Source organism: Barbus barbus (genome assembly GCF_936440315.1).
Source record: "Barbus barbus genome assembly, chromosome: 4".
In the NCBI taxonomy this organism is placed as follows: Eukaryota; Metazoa; Chordata; class Actinopteri; order Cypriniformes; family Cyprinidae; genus Barbus; species Barbus barbus.
In genome coordinates this window covers 22,119,563-22,135,236 of record NC_136732.1, presented here as the reverse complement: position 1 = coordinate 22,135,236, position 15,674 = coordinate 22,119,563, and the positions used below count along the sequence as shown (strand labels likewise).

At 39.2% G+C, this 15,674-nt stretch overlaps 2 protein-coding genes across 4 annotated transcripts in view; both read right to left on the bottom strand.

The window, feature by feature from the left end:
- LOC306869038 (dedicator of cytokinesis protein 7-like) overlaps nt 1-6,431 on the bottom strand; it is a 73,984-nt gene extending 67,553 nt beyond the window's left edge. For all 3 annotated transcript variants that reach the window (XM_079415603.1, XM_079415602.1, XM_079415604.1), the window contains exon 1: nt 6,298-6,431. In XM_079415603.1, coding sequence (XP_079271729.1) covers nt 6,298-6,347 — 50 coding nt within the window. In that variant the 5' untranslated portion in view covers nt 6,348-6,431. The remainder of the gene's footprint in view (nt 1-6,297) is intronic.
- LOC306869044 (vascular cell adhesion protein 1-like) overlaps nt 1-15,674 on the bottom strand; it is a 709,597-nt gene that overhangs the window by 516,032 nt on the left and 177,891 nt on the right. The window lies entirely within an intron of this gene.

Sequence of the window (15,674 nt, the reverse complement as noted above, 5' to 3'; positions counted from 1 at the left end):
TGAGAGGGCATGTTCCAGAGACAGCCATGCATCCCCATGCCACGACACCACCTCCACCATGCTTTACAGATGAGGCTGTATGCTTGGGATCATTTGCAGTTCCCTTTTTTTCTCCATATTTTTGCTTTCCCATCACTTAGATAAAGGTTTTATCTTTGTTTCATCGGTCCATAAACACAGTTCCAAAACTCTTCTGGCTCACCTTTGTGCTTTTTTTGCAAACTCTAATCTTGCCTTTCTATTTTTGGTGCTGGTCAGAGTTTTGCATCTTGCTGTGTAGCATCTGTAATTCTGTGTCCAAGTCTCCTGAGGACAGTAGATTGTCAGAGCATCACCCCAGCTTTCTGGACGTTGTTGGTGATTTTACAGACACATAGTTTTTACAGACACTTTTAGGATTCATTTTCACAGCTTTTATGATTTGTCTGCCATCAACTACTGTTGTTTTCTCAGCCGATCAGGTAGTTGTTGGTTGCTGGTGGTTTCCAAACTCTTGATTTCTCCATGCCCATTGTTTTTGCTAGAGCTCTAATTGATTTACTATTTTCTTTTAGCATCCAAATTACTTGCTTTTCTCTCAAAGTCAGCTCCCTCGTCTTCATCCTGGTTTGTGTGTGTCATCATCGAATGTAAGATTCAGAATGCAGAAGTAGTGGATATAACTGATACGACACATTCCCTGCTTTTAATATCTGAAGAATTAATGCAACAGGACACAGCTGATCACTTAGAAAGACCTGTGAGGCATGTTACGAACCCCTTTTGTTAAGAGTAGCTACGTAAGGGTTTCACAACATAAAGAAGGATACGTGAAACACGAGTGCTGCGTTAACGTTTATTATACTCACAAACATAAAAACTCACGAAACACGTATCACAGATAAAGTTACATAATCAACTTCAAAATAATATGAAGGTAACGAATATTAATAAAACGAACAGCAAAGTTAACTAAAGACAAAGAAAAAGGGAAAAACAAAAAGAAAGAAAAACACTTGTTTGCTGGTTCTCTCCTCTCTCCTCCCATGCGCCGCTTGAGCGTCCTTATTATAGTGAATCAGAAACGACTCCAATGAGTCGCAGGTGTATAATGATACGCAGGTGCGGACCTAATGAACTCAGACACGGAAAAAAAACAGAGTCATGACGTCATCACAAGGAGAGGAAGACACAAACCGTAACAGGCAACTGTTCCAATACTTGCTCACATCAGATAGAGGGATGAAACTCTAAAAGTGCTGTGTTGAATCACCCAATAATAAAATATGGCATTCTGTAGTTTTGTCTCATACTCATCTTTTAATCATATTTGTAAATGTCTTGACTCCACAGCCAACAGAGCAATTTTGTCTTTACTGTTCCAATACTTTTGGAGGGTACTGTACCTTTTAGAATTATGACCAAAAAGTTCAACCTTGGTTTCATCATAACACACAACCCATTTTGACCATAACACATTTTCCCACATGCTTTTTGGGAGTCTTAAAATGTGTTTTAGCAAAATTTAGCCGGGCTTGGAAGTTTTTCTTACCACCCTACACTAGGGTTGGGAATCGAAAAATCAATTCCGATTCCAGAATCGGATACTTAAGGTCAGACAATAAATATAATTGTCAAATTAAAATTTCGATTACGCTTATCGATTTCAATGCGCTTTTTTTTGTTCTTCATCTGTGAGGACCGGTGTGACCTAGCGATCTGCCAGGGTTTGCTCGCTAATCTAAGCGTTCCAAAGTTTCGCTGCATTTGCGATCAGAAGCCAAAAAAGCTAAGTAATATCTGTGATAGCTAAACATGTTGCAAGAGAGGTGTCACCAACAACATGAGATTAATTTAATAGCTCGTTAAAGATCGCGAACATGATTCAAACACCAACCTGATTCTATTCCTAAATTACAATAATTCATCCGTATCATTCCTCAACCTTTGACGTGTGCGATCACAATGTTGTGATCACTTGTGTGATTAGAACATTTAAATCTGCATTCGCGCTGCTGCTGACCTAAAGAGAGCAGCTGTCATGTATATGAATGAAACAACTCCACAGTCTTTTTAACCACACAGTGTTTATCATTTCTGTGTTACAAACATTCAAATCACAGAAGCACTGTTATAAAAGTTTATAGTTCAGATATAAACTCTGATATGTACGGTAGCGATTAAAATAGAGTAAATCTAATTTTGAAAGTAATTTGACACTTCAAATGAAGATTTATCGATTACATTGTTACGCCAGTAGGTGGCGAAAAGGGTCTGTTAAAATGTATTTGTCTTTAAAACATACAAGAGATTCGTTCAAGTAGGGGTGGGCGATATGGGAAAAATATCATATCACGATTTTTTATAGAAATATCACGATTCACGATTTTTATCACGATTCTTTGTTAGTTTTACTATTTTGGTTTTACAAGTTGTCTGAGCATTACAGCCAAACTAGATAGACAAAGATGCATGGCAGATATTTAGGCCAAAGTGGGCGAAGATAAAAAATCTTTGTCATTATTTTATTTTTCTTATTAAAAAATAAGAACAAAGATACACATTACAAATACACATAATATACAAATAAAACAAACAGTGCTTTATTTCCTGGTACAATAGGTGTATTTAGCAGAGCATTCAATGAAATTGAATGAACAAATATAAAAATAAAACACTAGATAGACTGATTCCTAAAGCAACTGTATTAAAGTGTTTCAGTCAAGAATAGGGAGTGATTTTTCTCTTTGCGTTTTGTTGTTTTGTTAACGTTAAATGAATAGTTCCCCCACAAATTAATATTCTGTCATCTGTCTGTCAATTCTGTCATAATGTTGTATTTTTATATCATCATTTACTCAAAAGTTGTTTTAAACCGGAATGAGTTTCTTTCTTGTGCTGAACATAATTGCTATTTTGAAGAAGGTGGAAAACCAAACAGTTGCTGGTCCTCAGTGACTTCCATAGGATTTTTCTTTCCTACTATCAAAGTCAATGTGGACCAGCAACTGTTTGGTTTTCCACTGAGTAAATAATGACAGAAATTAAATTTTAGGGTGAACTATCCCTTTAATGACAGTCGACAGCATGTTTAGTGTCCTGTCCCTTTAAGAGCTGCACGCATCTAATATACAGGCAAGCATCCGTTTCTCTCTTAACTATTTACTTTCATTTTAGAGATAACCAACTGAGTCTGTATGCAAACCTTGTGTGTTTTGACAGTATTAGCGCAAAAGATAAGTTAGTTGAGTAATCAGGCGCTGTTAGACAGGCGTTTTAGTGCGCGTGCTTCAGGTGTATGCGCTCAGAACAAGCGCACGTCAGACCAGCGCGCGAATTAAACATTTAACCAGCCAGGCTTGTATGCAAATCATGTACTTTTGCGATCGCGAATAAGTGCAGTGTCCTGTCTGAGTAACTCTACTGCTGTATGTCGTGTTGTACAGTATATAGAGACGGCGGCGCCAGAACTGTAACGTTAATTGACAATGTGCGCGGTAGCGCGATACTACGATATTTCTTAAAAAGCAGATCGTGGAGACATTTTTATCGTCCACGATCAAAAATCGTCATATCGCACACCCCTACGTTCAAGGATGCTGATTCATCCAGTAATGAAGCAAGTACATTCTGAGCAAGTCATTCATAATTATTCATAAATTACATGTGATTTTGTTTAGTTGTCTAATATTTTTTTTCTTCAGAATCATGAGAACCACAAGTTCCATTGGGAAAAAAAGAAAAAAACTCAATTGATCCAGAATCATGCAGTTCTATTTTGCACACAAACAGCTCTTAAAGAGTCAAGTTTTTATGTAGCCTGTTGATTTGTGTTCATGGTATTCAGCTCCAATAAATGGTTTGCAAAAAAGAGACACAGGATAAATGTTTGATATCTTTATTTAATCACATTGGAATCGAAACTGGGAATCGAAAAGAATGGGAATCGATAAGCAGAATCGGAATCGCTAAAATTCAAACGATACCCAACCCTACCCTACACCATAGCCCAGACACATGAAGAATATGGGAGATTGTTGTCACATGTACTACACAGCTAGTACTTGCCAGAAATTCCTGCAGCTCCTTTAATGTTGCTGTAGGCCTCTTGGCAGCCTCCCTGACCAGTTTTCTGATCTTTTTATAAATTTTGGAGGGACATCCAGTTCTTGGTAATGTCACTGTTGCGCCATATTTTCTCCACTTGATGATGACTGTCTTCACTGTGTTCCATGGTATATCTCACGCCTTGGAAATTCTTTTGTACCCTTCTCCTGACTGATACCTTTCAACAATGAGATCCCTCGGATGCTTTGGAAGCTCTCTGTGGACCATGGCTTTTGCTGAAAGATATGACTAAGAAAATGTCAGGAAAAGCCTACTAGAACAGCTAAACTTTATTTGGGTTTAATCAGAGGCACTTTAAATGATGGCAAGTGTGTACTGACTCCTATTTAACATGAGTTTGAATCTGATTGCTTAATTCTGAACACAGGCACATAGTTATAAGAGGGTGTGCACACTTATGCAACCACATTATTTTAGTTTATTTTTACTCCCCCTTTCCTAAAAGATTTCAGTTTGTTTTTTAATTGAGTTGTACAGGTTATAGTTTACATTAAAGGCGGAATGTAAAGTCCTGAAATGATTTATCTTGGTCTCTTTTTTTTTTTACATCACAGAAACCTGGCATTTTAACAGGGGTGTGTAACCTTTTAAGTGTTGCACACTTCTGCAGGACAAAAATCAGAGCTATAGGAATGCCACCCAACACTGTGGCTTCCTATTTCCTGCTTCAAAAGGAAAGAGGAAAACTAGTCTGTTCTAAAAGCAATGGGCGGAATGGAGCACACCACCCTTTCCTACATCCTGCAAAGAAACAACGAGTCTGCTCTCACAGAGGTGAAGACAGAGAAAGATAATGACTCATGAAACACAATCCTATGCACAGGTTTCATGCCTTTCAAGTGGGGAAAAAAAAGATATCAACAGTATCATGTGCAGACCACATGGTATATGAATATAGTACTCATACAAAACCATGGTTTATATGGAAGTATTATGGTATTACCATCTTAGTGTGCATTTGTAAGGGATCACTCCTGAATACTCTCTACTACACTGAAGTGATTTTAATCTACTTATCAAATTATCAGTATTGCTCAGATCTATGAGAATGAATAAAAACTACCATATCGCTCCAAACAAATAAATAAACAAGTGAATTAACCAATCCCAGACACACTCAGTTTCTGTGAACCCACCAGACAAGTTCCAGAGATGCTTTCTCAGCAAAAAGTGAGTTGATTCCCACTGAAGAAGAGCATCAACTCTTGATGAGCATGCAAGACTCATATAAAAGTGCAAAACATAAGAAAAACACTAACTGATCAATCAATAACATCAAAATTAAACTGTCTATATTTGACAATTTATAACTGACGTGAAAAGTCACATGATCAGATATTTTTAATTTAATTTTGCCCCTCTGACAGAAGCACCGTAAAACAAGCCATATTACAGATGCAACTACCATATTTAATATGCAATGTTATATAACATCCTAATATTAATATATTATGTGAGACGGCCATAAAATATGTAAACATGGCAGTGGTTACCCAGATTCTAATATCATGTTCGTTTTCAATACATACATACATACGTGTGTATGTTATCCACAAAGATTTACATCATAAAATTGCAGATTAAATTTATTTCTGAATTATCACTCTCTTTATATCTAACTACCTAAAAATTATCACAGAATGAAACCCCCCCCCCCCCACCCCCCCACACACAATTGTTACTGTTTGCAACTATGTATTGGGTTTCTACGGAGCAATTTTTACTTTTCCACTGTTTGGAACTGGGGGGGGGGGGGGGGGGGGGCATCTCTTTAGTTTTATTGCGCTATGACTTAAATGTGTTTTTAAACGGACAGCCAGACCTAAACTCATTCCTGAGATATATCTATTTGAATAGTTAAGAGTGTAGTTCCGATATCATATCACATTACACTCCATGATGGCGCTCAACGCATCCTCTTTTCACCCATATGAAGTCTGATTATTTAAAGACGATACACACCATGCATTCGTTACAAAGTACTGATAAACTGGTAAACGCGTTAAACAGAAGTAGTTTAGTTGCAGTGTCACACTGTTGCGACGCCCGGTGAGTTGATCTGAACAAAAGGTCCATCCCTGAGTAACTCATGGCGGATCTCTTTATCTCTCCCTATTGAGTCGATCCCGATGCGCGCGACAACTAATGCACAACTCCTCTATCGTTTAACACTCGGTAAAGTTCACCTACCTGTTAATCTTATGCGCAAAAGCCCTCCGTTCGCTGGGTAAAGTTGCCATCCCACCTAAACAAGGAGGGAGAGCTCCTTACAGTTTCCCTGTACTTTGGTAATATTATTGTGGAGCGGAGCGCTTCCTTGTGTCAGTTTTTGGCGCATAACAGCGCCTCCTCACGGTGTGGGGGCGAACGGCGCTTCTAATAGCGCTTAGCTCACCAAACCGCTTTCCAATGACGCACCTGTCTCTGTCTCTGGGGATCTGCGGCGGTTTATCGTTTCTAGATAATTCAAGGTGATGAATGTTTTCCTACTTAAAGAGGAATAATGCTAACTCTGCAGACTACCGAAAACACCACAAGCCATCTGTTTCCCTACTACTTAATTTGGCTTTTCATTTCTTTAATAAGCTGTTCAAAAACAGCATATCAAAGAAATATGTAAATATATTAATTCAGAATAGTTTATTGTTCCGATATTTTAAGTTCCGTTTGTACAATACAGTTCATTAGCCAAATGTACACTCCTGGATGTCATAATACATAATATATAAAGTATTTATAAAGAACATAGGGAATATTTTACAATGGTTAGTTGGGGTTTTCTCATGTGAATGCTAATGGGGCTGTGTGATTTTGCCTGAGGCGAGGAGCAAGTTTTTTAACAGTTAAATCTCTGATTTCTCGTGGATTGTTTGCCCATGAGGAAATGTAAAACCAGGAGTGGCGCGGAAGCTGGGAGGAGAAATCGCTGTCGATCCGCTCCACTCACACAAGCTGATCCAGACCGGCCTTCAGTCTGTGGCTTACTTGCTAACATACTAGCACAAGATTTATGTTTTGGCTTCGCCTGACTGAGAAGAATCGAGAAGAAACGAGGAAATAAATTACTTTTTTTTAATTTTCTGAAAAGTAAGTTACTCCATGAAATGCTTGTTTAAGAACTGTTTGTTTGTTTATAAATATATATATATATATATATATATATATATATATATATATATATTAATCGTGGTCACCTTTTCAGGACAGCATAAAAAGTTTTCAGAATAAAAATGCAATGCAATGACAAGAATTAGTAATTTTTCATAGTCAAGTATGTGTCCAATTGTGTGACAATTCTAATGATATAATCCCTGACAAAACAGCCTGAAGCATTAGAGTGCTTCTGGTGCACTTAATCAAGTGCAATTAGTGCGATGTAGATCTAAATCTAAATCTATTTATCACAGCTATTTATGCATCTACAACTCGAATTTCGGAAATGTTGGGACATTTTTTTTAAATTTGAATAAAATTAAAACTAAAAAACATTTGTTTAACATGAGCCAATATTTTATTCAATAGAACATAGAGAACATAACAAATGTTAAACTGAGAAATTTGACACTTTTATCCACTAAATGAGCTCATTTCAAATTTGATGCCTGCTACAGATCTCAAAAAAGTTGGCACGGGGGCAACAAAGGGCTGAAAAAGCAACAAATTATGAAAAGATTCAGCTGGGAGAACATCTAGCAACAAATTAAGTTAATTGACATCAGGTCTGTAACATGATAAGCTATAAAAGGGATGTCTTAGAGAGGCAGAGTCACTCAGAAGTAAAGATGGGCAGAGGCTCTCCAATCTGTGAAAGAGTGCGTAAAAAGATTGTGGAATACTTTAAAAACAACGTTCCTCAATGTCAAATTGCAAAGGCTTTGCAAATCTCATCATCTACAGTGCATAACATCATCAAAAGATTCAGAGAAACTGGAGAAATCTCTGCGTAAAGGAACAAGGCCGAAGACCTTTGTTGGATGTCCGTGGTCTTCTGCCCTCAGATGAAACGGCATCACTCATCGGGATGATTCTGTCATTGACATTACTAAATGGGCCCAGGAATACTTCCAGAAACCACTGTCAGTAAACACAATCCGCCGTGCCATCTGCAGATGCCAACTAAAGCTCTATCATGCACAAAGGAAGCCATATGCGAACATGGTCCAGAAGCGCCGTCGTGTCCTGTAGGCCAAGGCTCATTTAAAATGGACTGTTTCAAAGTGGAAAAATGTTCTGTGGTCAGATGAGTCCAAATTTGACATTCTTGTTGGAAATCACGGACGTCTTGTCCTTCGGGGTAAAGAGGAAGACCTTCCAGAGTGTCATAAGCGACATTTCAACTTTTTTGAGACCTGTATGGGGCATCAAATTTGAAATGAGCTCATTTTGTGCATACAATTTAAAACATTTCTCAGTTTAAACATTTGTTATGTTATCTATGTTCTATTGTGAATAAAATATTGGCTCATGTGATTTGAAATTCTTTTAGTTTTAGTTTTATTCAAATTTAAAAAACATCCCAACATTTCCGGAATTCGGTTTGTACATATCTTATTTTTGTAAAGAACATCTTGTGCTTGTTCAAAGCACATGTATACATCAATTCATAGTTACACCAACACACACACACACATATATATTTATATATATATATATATCCATATACTTATTTTGCAAGTTGCTTGCACAACCGATGCATCCCCTCAGGTCCTTTTGCACGATTTACGTTACATTTACATTTTTTTCTAGATATATTTGTTTATATGTCTTTTTATTTATTTATCTTCTATATTGTATTCACTCAGAGACCCATATTATTCTGTCTATGTGTTTTATGTTTAATGCAGCAGTGCTTCAATTTCTCCCAGAGGATCAATGAAGTTATATTACCTTATATTTTCAGTAAGCCCACACTTTTGATATATGTTATATTGCTGCACGGCCACCAGAGAGCGATGTGCTCCACAAGTGCTGGAGACTTAGAGCCTGGAAAGGCGGTGGCCAGGAAAAAATGACTCAACCCTCCACCTTATTGTCTAGATGCAGCATTGTCCAGAAGTAAAATATCACACAGCCAGATTTCATTAATCTTTTCCGAATAATTCCACAAATAACCTAATTCTGCAATAATATAGAAATGCAAGCTCAGTATCCCTTATAGTTTAACAATAGATCTAAAACAAAGACATTGTTGCATGCCAGGATTCTTCAGATTTCACAGACAGTTCTCCCACTGCTAGTTGAATACACATAGTCTGTAAAATCACACAATAATACTTCAAATGGCATGACATCTATGTTTATTCCCACACCCAAAAGCAGATTACCAGTAGACATTTATTGACATTTTCCTTCACCCAAGGACACACATTTATCAGTTTAGAGGGAAGCCATCACTCCTCTCTCCTTCTCCCCGCTGTAACCTCTCCCCATCCCCCACGGTCGGTCAGTGAGGTATGACCATACAGTGCAGGCTTCCTCCTCCCTATAGCTCAGCTCAGCACCATGCCCCATTAATTCAGCACCAAGGAGAGCTGCTAGCGCAGGTACAACAAGCCAGCACTGACCTAAGGAATGACGCTGGTGGCATGTGTGTGTGTGTCTGTGTGTCTTTTCCTGCTTGTTAAGCTCTCAGAGCGAACAAGGGCATTTCAGGAGACACTTCTGCCATGTATGTTGTATGCTTTATATGTTTTTGTGCAGTCTATTCCCCTCACAGCAGTCTGTACTCCCATGCTAATGAAGATTAATGAATATCTCTCCTCTCTTTGGCTTGCAAGTACTAAAACCTGATGCTTGGCATCACAAGGAATAAATATAGATCTAAAAAAAAAAACCAGTGTTGTGAAGCTTTAGGGGTTTTTCTACTGCAGCCTTAGTGGAGATTTTCATGTCATTTGTCTGGGTTTGAAGGATGAGCAGCCTGTACCGATGGGAGTGGACTGGCTCGGAGATGTAATGGACCATCATTCGAGCAATTACATTAAGAGAATTACCGCATTGCGACTGTCATGTGAACCCGGTACATACATCCGTGGTGTGTGCGAGCGAAACACATGCATCCTTGAACTCTGTGGCACTCTGTTGGCAGTGCTGGGATGCAATGCAACATGTGCCATCCAGATGGAGAATTAAAAATAGTTTTGCGTTTTGACTTGATTGCGTGCACTGTAGGCAGGCGGCGTTTCCATCATGTCTTTCTTTTCTTCCCTTTCCTTCTGCCTCTCCACGTCGAAGGCTTTCAGTTCCTCGACCAGCACTATTGTTTGGCTGCCCCTCCCCCCACTGGCAGGAGAGCACCCCCCATCCCTGCTGCATTACCGAAGAACAAAAGAGAGAGTGTCAGACACCACCCTCTAGATCTCTTTCACGCCCCAGCCCCCACCCTGCTTCCAGATGGGGCTGCCTTTTTTTTCCAGGGTCTCTCTGAACCCCAAGAGTCCTCCAAAATGGACGCGCCCCTCCCCCTCTCCCCACTCTTCAGCTGCCCGTCATCCACCTGCTCTCTCTGCCACGCGCCCGTGCCCAGAGCACGCCCCCTTCCCCGTCCCACCCTCGCAGCCAGCTCCATTCAAATTGTTAACCACTTGCTTGCTATGGCCTTGCTCCAGGACATTACTTTTTGCAGCTGTAAACCTTCTTTTTCTAATATGTAGTCCTCTGAGGCCTGCAGAGGAGTGGGAAAAAAATCATGTTGGCATGTGAAACAGTGTGTTACTCAACAGAATCTACATTTGATTTTAAGCGGCAACGCAAGACAATACTAAAACATAGCACAAAAATAGCAAAAATCTTGTTCTGAAATGCATTATTACCATGAAAATTGGCCTAACAAGATGCAAAATATTAAAGAGAAATATTCCCACACTCTTTTAAAAAATGCAACCTTCTTCTACTGAACACAGTTTTTGCCCATGCAATGAAAATCAATGGGGGCCAGGTTATCATGGCCAAAATAACTCCACTATGTTGTTATTATACACTTTAACATGCTTTAAAGTACTTATTATTACACAAACAATATACTTTTGAATTTTAGAGTGCTTTTTGATCCACTTAAGTAGAACGCACTACTTTAAGCAGAACTTAAGTGCATTTTTATATGTAATTTCATAAAATGCCAGCTTCTGCATCAGCAGCATCACATGCATGCATCGTGTTACTCCCGTAAACGCGCATCCAAGACTGACATGGAAGAGAAGAAACTGAAACTGAATAAAGTCATTATTTTTGTTTTCTTTGTGCACAAAAGGTATTCTCGTAGCTTCATAAAATTACGATTGAGCCACTGATGTCACATGGACTTTTTTAACGATGTCCTAACTACCCTTCTGGGCCTTGGAAATAGTAATTGCATTGTTGTCAATGCAGGGTCAGAAAGCTCTCAGATTTCATCAAAAATATCTTAACTTGTGTTCTGAAGATGAACAAAAGTCTTGCAGGTCTGAACAAAATGAGGGTGAGTAATTAATGACAGAATGTTCATTTTTGGGTGAACTATCACTTTAACATGACATAGGCTGAATAAAAAAAAATGACAGTATTGTAAATGCATAAACGACAGCAGAAGTTTGATTTACCAGCCTAACACATGGAGCAAACGCTAGGCAAAATATTGCATTCGTATATTCTCAAGAGGCAGAAGATTTGAAACCAAAATATCATAGTTTTTAGTTTCATTGGGCACACAGCCTTTGACGTCAACAAAAAAAGGCAAGCATTTTCTCCTGAAAAGTTAATAAGCCTAACCGTGCACGATTATATGCTTAGTGGCATTGTATTATTTGCATTAGCATAGTTTTTCCTTGCTGTCGGTGACCGTATTAGACCTGAGACCTCATTTTGCATTGTCATCCACTACTGCAATAAAGGACGGGACAAAATGAAAACTACATAGAGTGCTTGTAGACACAGTGAGATCAGAACATCACTGGAAATGTTTGACATAATCAGTACACTTATTTTTAAAGCAAATTATTTCAGAATGAGTCATTAAGTCTGCAGTAAGATCACGGTTTGTTTCCTAAAGTCTGCAGCGGTAAGCAGTGACGCTGAGGAGGGGGCAGATGCTCAGTTGATTGTGTTTCTCCGAAAGCTATGACACGTTGCATCCTCTGAGCCGTATTTTCTCTAGACCCCCCCCCCCCCCACTCCCCACCCCAGCGCCCTCCTGAGCCCCCAAGGGAACGGTGGAGAGGAGCGGCACTGGCCCGCATCTGTCAAGGGGCAGCTGTTGGTCACTTAATGGAATTTGTCCTGTCGCTGATGGGCCAGGGGCAGTGGGAGGTTGGGCTAATGTCTCCTGAATCTGCTAAAATCTTGCCAATTACTCATAGATAGTGAAATCTATCCTGTCATTTTAGCTTCTACTGTCACATTTTCCTTAAAAACTGATTAGTGATAAACTGTGATTGATAATGTTTACGGTAGATGCACTGTAGTCACTCATTCCTGCATTTAACTTGTACAGCATGAACTATTTTTCTGCTGAATTCATTGCATATGAGTGTAGTTTCACAGGAGTAAAGACGACAATATTCAAACTTTAGATGTAATAAGTGGATAAATGGCAGAGCTTGAGTTTTCAATGTAGGTGCAAGCCCCAGAAATTGGATAAAAACTATTTCCAATAGCTTCAAAGACAAAAATCAATGGGAATTTATTTATTTAATATATATGGACACACTTATTTATTTAACTAAAACTAATTTATTTACCAAATAATATTATTGTATATTTCAGTATATGCTTTGATAGGTATTAAAGGTATTAAATATACGTATTGAGCAATTGGTTAGTGAGTTTGCAATTTGTTGATTGCCGTTTTTTTAACATTTACTTACTTACTTTTACTTTACTTTTATTTCTGTAATATCTGGAACCAGACATATTAAGTTAATACCTATATAAATTTAATTTTCTAACAGATTTGAGATCATTCAGATTCAGATTCTATATAAATAAATATATAAGATTTGTATTTTTTCAAAGCTGTTACCTAAATTAAATAGTTTAAATAATTAAAAAAATGTAATAAATAAAAGGGAAAAGAAATCTGCAGGATTGGGATCAGGTTTGTAAATATAGCCTAAAGCTAATTTGAGGCCAAATGCTGATTTGTAGTAATTCATAAACTTTAATTTCCAATAAATAAAAGAAAAATATGAGAAGAAAACATTTTTTTAACAACAATTCATATAATATCAGTTCAACAGATTGTCAAAATTGACAATGTTGTATGATTTTACAATCAGACTCTAAAACTTTTTTAAAGTAATGTCTTCCTTTGCAATTAAGCCACCATAAGTGCCTTCTCTTGCCTTCATTCCAGGACATTGTCTTTTAGAAAGCTTTTGTGTGTAACTCTTTGACTGATTTGCACAACTCTGATTTTTCCCCCCTGACCTGCAGGATACACCAACCCCCACAGCCCTGCTCGCCATCCACGAGAGTTCAAGCAGCCAAATCAATAAGAAGAAAGAGAAGTGGGCCCTGTTCCTCCCTCTGCATCTGTCAAGGAGCAGAAGAGGGAGGGGTTCACTCGTGGGATGGGGAAGGGAACAATATCAGTCCATCTGTCACAAACAGCCTCATCTCTGCTAAGCTGAAATGTAGTTCCAAAGTAAATCAAACAACGAGTTACTCCAGCACATTTCCGCATTATTGATGGATTGAGCCATAAAACTGATCAAAGCCAACAGCATTCAATTTTCCAAGCGCCCTGTGCTGACCGATCCACTTAAATGACTGTCAACCAGGGTCACGCAAAATAGCCTCACAAGGCCATGGATGTATCATATATAATATATATATGTGTGTGTGTGTGATTTAAGAAGGACACTCGGTGTGCTCTAAAATCTGAAGTGCTTTTCTTGACTTTTACCTGATAAAACCTCGGCAGCATGTAACACACCCCAGCCTGACAGTTTATCTCATAAATGGGATATTTTCAGTCTCCCCTCCCCTCCGAGGCCTCATCCTGCGCTCTCAGTGGCAGGTAGAGCCACAATCTCAGTCATTCATATTTAATTCTAGCAGAGTTTCCGGCCAGACTAATGTGCTATTGATTGCAAGTCTCCCATTACAGTAGGGTGAGAGCAAAGCGGGAAGGGAAAGAGAAGGGAAAAATAATACTGAAGACCGAACGCGGGCAGGCAGGAAGGAGAAAGACGAGGTGGGTCGGGAAAGACGATAAATCAGACAAGAGCGGGGGTAGCTAGCGATCTGACATTTAAGAAATATGTCCGTACTTTTAATAAATATCGAAAATGGATGGCGTGTGTGCAGCGTTGTGGAGTTTTCTGCTCTCAAACATAGTTATTTTTAGGCCCGAAACATTTGAGGAACCCGAGTTCCATTAAGGCTGGAGTCAGTCAGCGGCGCATGTGTTGAATGCAAAATCATCTGAATGCATTTAAGTGTAATTAAAGGTAAGTATGCTGACATGTCAGAGAGGGGCTTGGCGTTGCTTTCTTTAGTGCAAGCTGGATCTCGATGTGCTCATTTATGTGTTATGAGAGAGAGCCGGAATGCTTGTGCAAGTGGAAGAGATGGAAAAGCGAAAGAGAGAAAGAAAGAGGACATTCTGGTGCTTTGTGTATTTAAGGTTTTCTCCCTGGATACCAACGCAGACGAGGCGAGATGAAAGATTAATAACTGAATCTCTATATTTAACAAGATCGGGTGTAAAACATGCTCCCTAGCAGACATGAGGCCTTCACTCCCACCCACAGCCACCGTCGTATGAGCAAATGTATAGGCGAGGAACTGGGAAATATCTGCCATGTTTATGCGGGAGTTTGTTGCGCCTCACGCGTTAACGTGTGCGTGCCAACACATGCATGCGCCGCATGGCAAGCTGAAGAGAATCAATAAGTAAAAAGATGACAACAAATGTCTAAGTCAGATTCTCCCTCCCACCAGCCTGTCTGCTCTAATAATAGCCCGGAGAAAACACAGAAAGGCAAACGAGGAAAAACAAAGTGAGGGGGAGAAAATGCCAAATAATGCATGCGAGGCCAAATTAGGCCTATATCCATTACCCGAATATGGCCCAAAACTATATGTGGAGGGGCTAGGAACCGCCTTACCAGCCCAACCGCGACCCCCGCTCTCTTGCTCCCACAAGCCTATGCCACCCGGAGGGGCCAGGAGTGTTACCCTAGGGCTCGGAGCCCACTAAACGGTGGGAGCACAGGCCCAGAGCGCCCATCTCTCACTGCTCTAATCCGATCAGACTCAGCAGCTCTGACTCTCTACTAAAAGCACAGCAAAATCACATCAGCCTCTCAAACGCAAAAAGCGCTCCGCTACACCAAAGCCGCTGTGTCTTTTTGTAATGCATGAGCGTTAGTAAATAAAAATGAGGTTGTAGACACAATGGAGTGAGATGGTGGACATGCAAAGGATTCTTTATTAATTAAGAGTGTTTATTATAACCGCTTAATCTTGTAAGCATTCTTATCACACCTCATCATGAATGTGCTAAAGTGTTTAAGAGAAGGCCAACAAACTTGTCCAAATCCCGCTTTCGTTTTGCAACTTGTTACTTGTAAACTGGATAACCAACT